This window comes from Scleropages formosus, chromosome 3 (assembly GCF_900964775.1).
Source record: "Scleropages formosus chromosome 3, fSclFor1.1, whole genome shotgun sequence".
Taxonomy (NCBI): Eukaryota; Metazoa; Chordata; class Actinopteri; order Osteoglossiformes; family Osteoglossidae; genus Scleropages; species Scleropages formosus.
Window position 1 is genome coordinate 30,728,307 of NC_041808.1, and position 9,515 is coordinate 30,737,821.

The window sequence follows — 9,515 nt, forward strand, 5'->3', positions numbered from 1 at the left end:
ATGTTAGAAAATGAGTTACAAATTGCAATGGGCCAATCCTCCTAATTGATTTGCTTGCCAGGATCTTATCAGACCGTTTCTGAAGAGAAGAAAGTCAGCTTTTGGGACAACTTCCGAGCCATTTATTCCAACATCCTTGACAACATCACAATATTCTCCACTTATATTGGGTTTAATTATATGCCTAAAGCAATCTTTAAAGCAATCTTTCCAGTAGACCGTTATGCCTTTCTTTATCATCTCAGTGGCATTTTTGTTCAGCTATAACTTTTAGAGACATTTGTTATAACAATTGGTATTATGATTGGCATAGTAGTTAATGAAAAAGGCCTTCAGTTTAGCACTATACACCACTTTGTGCTTTCACAAGGGGGCAACAACAATTCCGTTCCTTCAAGCTAAATCTCCAACTTTCAACTTTCAAAAGCCACTCCTTAAGCTTTAGGCCACCTGCTGTGCAGCAATGTTTTGCATTAGCAAGAGTGACTGCAGTGTAGAGACACATTGCACCATTAAGCTTCTTTCTTTAACATTACTTTCGACACTGTTACCTGTCCCAGCTTTAGATACTGTACCTTTGTTATTTCTCCTTTCTTTTTTTCAACTCAAGAAGTGGAAGGACGGTTGCACGAACGAAGCGATGACTGCATTACAAATGCAAACACTTCTTACATTCATTGCATCTTGGTTTCTGAGATGCCGGTGCTGCACCCGTCAGCAAACGACGCCTTTCAAAGGGGCGGTGGAGCAGTGCACAGCGCACACCTTATCGCTGCCTGGAGGATCCAGGAGCGAGAGAGAGAAGCAGAGTTGCAGAGAAATTTTTAAAGGAAAAATTTGGAGGAGGGTGAAGAAGAGAGAAGGACAAACACAGAAATAAATGGAAGCAGGGTGGGTACTAGGAGGACCATAATGATGTGGGGATGGGTCTATCAGGGTGACCATTTTTGTCTACGAGGGCTTTAAATAGTGGTGGGGGGGAGAGACACAAAGAGAAAAGAATGTGACAGCAGTACCAAAGAAACACTCTCGTGCTCCACAGCTCGTCGAAAGAAGATTGCTCTCCGAGCACACGCTCATTAGGTTGTGCTCATACAAGTGTTGTGCCAGACCGGTAATGAGATGTTGAACAGCACACCTTCCGAAGGGGTCTTGACTAGTACCTTTCACTCCTGGCTAAACTACACTAAAAGTAAAGAAGGCCATTTGTCCATCTGAGACATGTGCTACAAATTCCTCCCTGTCTTTCTTCAACCTTCTGACTGCGGTTCGGGATGGAGTGGGAACCACCCAACACAACCTCCTCAAATGCACTTTAGACATGTAAATCAGCCTTCTGCATGCACCGCCATTACTGCATACCAATTCTTACGTATACTTACAGAGGGTGTTTGTCCACCAGCATCTCCTATTTCTTCAGCAGGCACAGAATGAATGAAATGCAAATGTGTCAAGTTTTTGCATTCCGGAAGCTTCAGCTGATGGCAAACATTGTGAGTTTGAAATGAGCTTACGAGAGGCATACGGAAGACTCTTTAAAGACCCTCTTCATAGCCAGATGCCAGGCAGGCAGAAGTCTCTTCATAAGTATTTATACATTTTGCCTGGGTTAGACATACGTTGTGACATATGGTACCCCACATCATGGGCTAGGAGGTGGTGGTAGATCTAAACATATATCGGGAAGTCAGTGCAAACACAAATTCTGTCAGACATAATGGAATGACTGTTATTATCCTGTTAGTGCATCAAGGGCTTGTCTGCTATTTCAAGAACTCTGTGTGTGTGTGTGTGTGTGTGTGTGTGTGTGTGTGTGTGTGTGTGTGAGTGTGTGTGAGAGAGAGAGAGAGAGAGAGAGAGAGAGAGAGAGAGAAAGAGAGCGAGCGAGTTAAATTATTTGGTTAAAAAAAGATTATATATATATTTAAGACACATTAAGATACGGCAGCTGGAAAGTGTTCAGAAGCCTTTTACATAATAGTCATGTATAATTTATCAATTTATTTCATTTCTAATTGATCATGTTTTCAAATCCATCTTTTTAAGGAACAAACAACGGTAAGAATAAATCTTTTACAGAAGAGCTGATTTAAAACACAGCGGGAAATATATGAGTAGGGAGGGATATAAATAGATTCTAAGGCAGACAGACACACAAGCTGCTTCAAATGTGTTTCTGGATGACTTATAGTACCCGTGATGTTCTGACACTCCTTTGTTGTTGGCACAAGGTCCGGATCTAGAAGAAGGAAATAGATCGGAAACATATTCAAGCTGATCACCCTGCCGATGTTTTTGCACATAACTTTAAGCAAGTCAGCATTAGGAGTCTGCACTGAAATTTTTCAGGAGGACATAGCTACAATTATACCATTGCTGACCAAATGGACAACAAGACATAATTAAATCACTGCATTCAGCCTTTGGCTATGAAAAAGAAATTTAAGCCAACACTGTTCTATACTTGCATATTAAATGATTGAAATTTGCATTATTGGTAACCATTTCAGAAAGTTTTAAAAGGAATGGATAAAGGTCATTGTGGGGGGGGGAGGGAGAGAGAGGGGTGGTAAGAGGGTGACTGTTCTGAGACTGTCCAGATGTGTCCATCTCTGCATGTGCTCCCATTCCAGGAGAGCCTGTGGCTAGACAGTGTCTCCCTCCTCATCAAGGACTCCCTGGAGGGTGAATTGCTCATGATTGACAACCTGTCCGGCTCCGTTTTCCACCACTACTCCTCCCCGCCGGTGTGCAGAGACTGCCAGCGCCACCCGCAGGAGGTACTGCACAGCTACGTGTACGCTGTAGCTCCCTGTCCCACATGCCCCTCTCTCGAGCATTGTTTACCTTCATCATGGGCACAAAACCAAAACACGCATTACCGCAGCAATTCAATCCAAATTATTTACCACTGTGAGAATTTAATGTGGTGAACAGGAAATCTAATGAAATGACATCCAAGTTAGAGGGCTTAAAAGCTGCAAGGAAAACAAACATTTTGTCAGTTATAACTGGATAATTAGCATGACACTGTAAATGACTGCAGAAAAGCACAGGCACTGTGACATACTTACGTATTTTTGAATGTTGAGCATTGCCTACCATGCACACGTATGCCTGCACGCACACCAGCACAAACACACACCATCCCGCTTGTTTCTTCTATCACCTTGACGGACAGAAACAGGCCACTGTAGAGAAAGTCTCTGTGCTCTCCCAGTAACTCCACTGAGTGTTATTAGTCACACTTCCTCACGGCCTGCCTATAGACGGGACGCCTGCAGGATGCCTTCCCTCTAGGTTTAAGTTCCATCATTCCCACATTCATTCCAGTCCCGACGAACTTCTGTTAACTTTTTTCTGCTGAAACTCTCGTGTCTGAACTTCTGCACATTACTGCCTCCATCCAAACCCTTGTGACTGCACTGCATTACATTTATTTACTTAGCAGATGCTTTTCTCCAAAGCAACTTTCAATGAAGTCTATGTAGTGTTTTGAGCCCACACACCTTATTCACCACGGTGACTTACACTGCTAGATACACTACTTACAATGGGTCAATCATCCATACATCAGTGGAACGCACTCTGTCACTCACACATGATGGAGGAACCTGAACAGCATGTCTTTGGACTTGTGGGAGGAAACCAGAGCACCCAGAGGGTACCCAGAGGGTACCCACACAAGCACTGGAAGAACATACAAACTCCATAAAGATTGAGCAGGGATCGAACCCATGTCCTGTCATACCACCCAGGTGCTGTGAGACAGCAGCGCTACTCACTGTGCCACTGTGCCACCGTATCTCATAGAAAGTGAATCCGTCTGTGTCGTCTACCGATTCTCTTACTCATCGCCTGTCGTAGATAGGTTTCTCATCTTTTCTCCGCCTAATCTGTGGAGTTATCTCTCTTTTTGCCCCATCCCATATCCCAGATCCGATTAGCTGAGGTGGAACAAGTCTCTCTGAGGTCAGAGCAGCTCTCAGACAAGTCATCATCTCCTGCGCTCCCTGATGACCTCAGCCTAGATGACCAGAGCGTGTACCAGCTGCTGGTTAGAGACAGCAGGGTGGGTTGCTATTAAACTGTCCTTAAAGCAGGGCTTTGGAGATCCAAGCCAGTACCTGTTATCTGTCAAATTCAGCTGCCCAGGTTAACACACTAAAAACATGCTGAAATAAAGAATGTTCAAAATCTGTGTTAACTGTACCATTAATACATTATTTATAAGTATATTACTGCAGAGATAATGAGGGTGTGCAAAAAATATGAAAGATATTAGTGAGGGAAATACAAGCTTACTGGATGGTTTCCATGATATCTGAGAATCATGGCATTTATCTTTATCCTCTGTAACTTAGAATGTCTGACTTATTTGTACACCTGGCTAATTTGCTCAAGGGTGCACCACAGTAATAGGGAGTAGGGCTTTGAACCAGCATTCTTCAAGTTATAAGTCCATGTCTTTAACTGCTACCGCACCATCTTCATCACCGTTTGCGCTACGATGTCTCTGCAGGAGGAGAGAGGCAGTAGCAACTCCCACAGCTCAGATGAGCTAAATGGGCTGCAGAGGGAGGCAGCAATACCGGGTTGCAGCCCAGGATTCGATGAAGAGGAGAAACTTCTTGAGACAGCCTTCTTGGACCCACCACAGCCTCAGCCCTCACTGTCCCACGGCACAGGTCGATAGCGCCTTTAACGTCACCGTTAATTCCGTTGCTCCTTGGAAAAAAATTATGCACAACCAAGTCACTTCTAATCAAAGAGGAGAAAGAAAATGAACGAAAAGTAATCTGGATAAGATGTACGTGAAAAAGGATCAGAGTTTCTGTGAAGGGTCTTGTTGCTTAATGATAATGCCCAAGTACTATCTTGAGAAATGGATGACTGAAGCAGCAGAACAGCCCACTTCCATTAACTTCTATCGACAGACTCATCTGCCACTAAGCACTCTCGACTGTTCATGGTGCTAACAGTCTGATTAGAATATACAGTGCTATTACACTATAACCCTGCTAAGGCATCTGTCAGAGGTATATTGTGCACACTGATGCTTCATTGGCAGCTTATTCAGATGGCTGGCTGGTCCCTGTCTCTCCATCCATCTTCAGGTGGTGCATTAAGCCCTAGGAGCAGTAGGGGAGGTGGAGAGGAAGGTTTGTCCACACTCTTTCACCTTCCCGCTGAGTTTTTCCATCCCGTTGCCCCACCCACTTATGTCAGTACTGGTGAAGGGGGGGTGCCATCACACAGAGGACACAGGCTCACCTCGCCAGCTTCCTGGGCCTCTCTCCGGTCCCCAGGAGCAAACAGCAGGCTTCCTGGAACACAGGTATGGGGAAAAGCTGCATTCATTACATACTTTTAAGTTTCTTGGCTTCATGTCTTCTCTTCATATACTAAATTGTCTTCCTGTCTTCCTACCTTCAGTATTCCTCCCATAGCGAATCATCCCTGGCCACAGGAAGTTCAGAAGGCAGTCTGCAGACCACTTTGGAGGAGGGGCTGAGTTTCAGTGTCTCACCTCCTCAAGACCTTGGTCTACCCCTGCCTCTGCTCTGCCCTCTTGCAGATGACCAGAACTGTCCCCCTGCACAACCTCTGGTACACCACTCATCTGACCCACCAGCTGTAATTAACCTTCAGGTCACAAGGGGTCACCAAAGAAGTCAGAGCAGTTGTGGGGGCAGCAACAGCCCTGGCTGTAACAGGCAAGACTCTATAGACCCCTCTGATGAAGACCTTGGTATAGGGATTGGAGGATGTGGATCCAGCCAAGCCTGTAACAGTGAACATTTATCAGAGACTTTGAGCAGCCTCTCACTCTCATCGCTTCTCTCTCCTGGCTCACTTGTGCCACCACCGGTAAAAAAATGCAATAGCACAGGAAGCCTGGACCAAGGGAGCCTGTCTGCAAGGGGGAGGGACACCCGTCCATTTTATGGTGCGGACGCACAGGGTTACCTCTCCAGCCCTTGGACTGAAGACAAAAGTAGCGATGGAGGAGAGAGGGGGTTGGTGCGATTTGAATTAAAAAGTGCGAACCAACCAACCGTCACAGCTTCTAGAAAAAACAGATGAGAGTTCCCATTACTTGTTGTTTCCAAAGGTCCCCTCTTCTTCCCTCTCCTTTACAAGAGGGCTGTTTGACAAAATGTCCTGTAAAACCTCCTGTCGTTTGTGATCCCAATTTGTATTTCCATAGGAGTGGTTCAAGCTGAAAAATATTTTATTTGAATGGGATTACACAGATTGCCAAGGAAATGCCCCGTTTTAGGATGCTGTCTCCATTGTGAGACTGGATATGAAGTTACTGTTGAAACAGAGCAGCACAAGGGAAAAAGAAGGTAAACAAAGCAGGAGAAGCGTGGATACAAACAAACCTGAAAACCCCCCCGAATGGGCTTCCAGTGCCACTGAAAGTTTTAATGCAAAAAAAGACAAAGTTTTTGAGACCTTGTACAGATTCAGTGGTGCAGGGAACATTTTACTAAAGTATTCAGACCGAATACCAGCCTTTTTGAGCAACAGGTGAAAGATTATGATTTAGACGGAGCATGATTTTTCAGGTCTTGCGGCAATGGGGACTTGGTTTTCCCGAAGAGATGATGTAAATGCTTTGCCAGGACTTGAACTCAGCTTAACTTCGGTCCTTTTCCTTTTTCCGTAATAGAAAGCAATGCAGAGGGAATCTGAGTCAAGGAACAAGCTTTGTTGTCAGGTGTTAGTCTGGAAGACAGAGAAAGAAGGAAAAATCAAGATCTACGTGAAGGTGGGGAGGAAAAAAAAGAAGAATCAGCTAGTGTCTCTGCCAGTTGACAGTCCAGGTGATGGGTGCTGAAAGGAAACGGAGACTAGCCCGAAGACGAGATGCTTCCAGTAGCTGCAATAAAAATGGTACATAAGACTGTGTGGAAAAGAACACGGTCACTGTGAGGCTGTGAGGAAAACATCAGTACTGCTTCCAGAAGAAGTGCTGTTCTCTGGTGTCCAGTCAACCTGAAGTTACCTCTAGTGCCCGATCAGTTGCGTATTACGATATAGATAAATGTCATAGTGACAGAGACAAAGAGAACAGGTGAACACAACTTTTTCCAAAAGTGGGCTTTTGGATCCTATTGCTCTTTTTTTAAAACATACACTAAGATGGAAGGAAATCTTAGCATATGATTATTTTTTAATATCATTTTATGGATTTTACTGATCAAAGAAGGACGAGAAGAAGAGAAGCACTGTAAGTTCCTCATACTATTCTGAACTTGGGGTTATCTATGTCATATATAAATTCATTTTCTGCAAATGGCTTCCATTTTTAAACACCTCTGTGAATGCGAGAGAAAGGCTCGTACAAGTGGAAGGCCTCCTTGGAAATGTGTCTGCTGGTGGAGGATTACCTTCAGGCTTGGAATATCAACTGAAGGTCCACAAAGAGAGGAAAGATCAATACCATTAATGCAGGTCAAAGTGTGTACAGCTCAAGGACTTTCATGGAGCACCGGTAAAATCATATTTGAGTCATGGCTGCTGTATAAATGAGAGAGGACACTGTTCATTTGAGTTTTATAGTGCATACTGATATATATTTGCCAAAAGATGATCCATACTGATTAATAAATGGTGGTGTGGTTAATGGATTGCAATAGGAAGCCTCTTAAAATCATGTTTTATGCATTCACCTCGATGAACCCTTGATTGATTGATCTCAAATGATATGTGTTCATGTACAAACTAAACATCTGTTGAACCTTGCGATATAACACACCCTATTTACCCTATTTACATGATTTTTTGATACAGAGTGATGTTTCTCTGCTCATCTTCAGTTCAGGTAATGGAGAAGATTAACCACCTCACATACACTGTAAAGCAGTTACAGTTGATTAAATTGTAGGGACATTAATAATGTTCACATGCACTGCTATATGTTATTTGCACCTATCATTCTCAAATTGTGATGTTTTGGCGCTATCTGCTTGCCTAAGTAATGATTACAGATTTCCCAGCACAACAAATTTTTCAGAGTTTTTTTTTTATTTTTGCATCGATTTTGCATTGATTATGATTCGTTATAGTTTACTGATTACAAAAATATCACTATCATTTCTTCTAGTGTCCCTTTTAGTTTGGTACTTTACATTGGTAGATTGTAGATGGCACCAGAACATTCTAGAAAGCATTCGATCCTAAAAGAAACTGGAATATTCGGTGCCTGGAACCCGGTGTCGAAATTCGCCAACATTTGCTAATTTCAAGAATGTGGAATATTTCTCTTAAAACTGACATATAGTACAAAATAATTTGACTTAAGATTTTTGTTACATTGTATAAGTGGAATAAAATGTTAGGGTAATACGGCTCATCCCAAATGTCAGTAGGTGTTTCAGAGATCAATGTTCTCCCGTCATCCAAACTCCAAGGTCAAACAGCCCAGCCTGTTCTAGAGAGCACAACACAAACAATGCAGATGCGGACTAGTGCTGAGCCAGAGCCAAAGAGTTCGAATGCAGGGCTGCAGAACGTGTGAGCAAGCTGGACTATGGATGAAGGAGTACAGAAGCAACACATTATCTGATCGGCTAGAGATCGGAGCTTAAGATGTAAAATATCCCCAATTACAGTATATTTTTGTAATATCCTAATAGCTTTTCTTGGCACCGGGTGAAATCAACTGATTTAAATGATGTTTAAATTTTACAGCTTTCACTTCCTTTGGAAGCCTTCTCTTGATTATGGCTGCCATCTAAATAGACGAGAACTGATGTCTCTTTTCTTGCACAGCGAGATCTTTTCATTTGACCACCACAAAGGTTTTAAGTAGGAAATGAGAGAATTGTATGCCCTTTTACTGTCTGCCAGGCTACAGATGAACTAAATCTGATCTCAGATTGGAGTTGACTGCAACAAAAATGAATACTTTTTTCACCAGAGGCGTAAGTAAAAGTTCGGGCAAAGTTCTGTAAAAAGAAAATCAGAAGGAAAGGAGAATCTTCCTGGAAAATGACTCTTCTGTTAATCTGCTGTGTTTCTCGCTTCAGAAAGTTTCTTTGGAGGGAAGGTGAATTCTAGCGATGCACGTTGGATAATCGCCTTAGCTCACCTCCACACGATGTTCTGTAACTGAATGAGAAACAAATTGCGCATATTCCTTTTTCATGTGAGGAAAATATTGTAAAGCGTTGGCTTGACAGATCTGTCCACATCTGTCCGATCTGTTCCCTTTGAAGGCTGACAGCTGGTCGGGTAGTTAATCACACCTGCAAATTAGCTGTAAAACTCCCCCTCCTGCACCTGTGTCTCCTCTCCAATCCATCTGATCAAGGCCAGATATGTAAAACCTGTCATAGGATCAAGGCAGCCAAAGGCAGATGGAGCAGGTTTTCAGAGATCAAACTTTGGCCATTTTAAGTGTGAAGCACGGAAGCGTTCGGGAGGAGATGCAAAAAAAAGACTGCCGTGTTGAAGGTAAAGAACAGTGATGAAACAGGCTTTCTTACCCTGCATGTAGAAGC

General features: G+C 43.2%; 1 protein-coding gene across 1 annotated transcript in view; it reads left to right on the forward strand.

Annotated features, from left to right (window-relative positions):
• The window catches only part of LOC108925949 (voltage-dependent T-type calcium channel subunit alpha-1I-like), a 62,069-nt gene extending 53,122 nt beyond the window's left edge, over nucleotides 1-8,947 (forward strand). Inside the window, 5 exon segments of the mRNA XM_018738331.2 lie at nucleotides 2,634-2,780; nucleotides 3,938-4,072; nucleotides 4,523-4,688; nucleotides 5,118-5,338; nucleotides 5,437-8,947. Coding sequence (XP_018593847.1) covers nucleotides 2,634-2,780; nucleotides 3,938-4,072; nucleotides 4,523-4,688; nucleotides 5,118-5,338; nucleotides 5,437-6,087 — 1,320 coding nt within the window. The 3' untranslated portion in view covers nucleotides 6,088-8,947.
• Nucleotides 8,948-9,515: the final 568 nt, after the last annotated feature.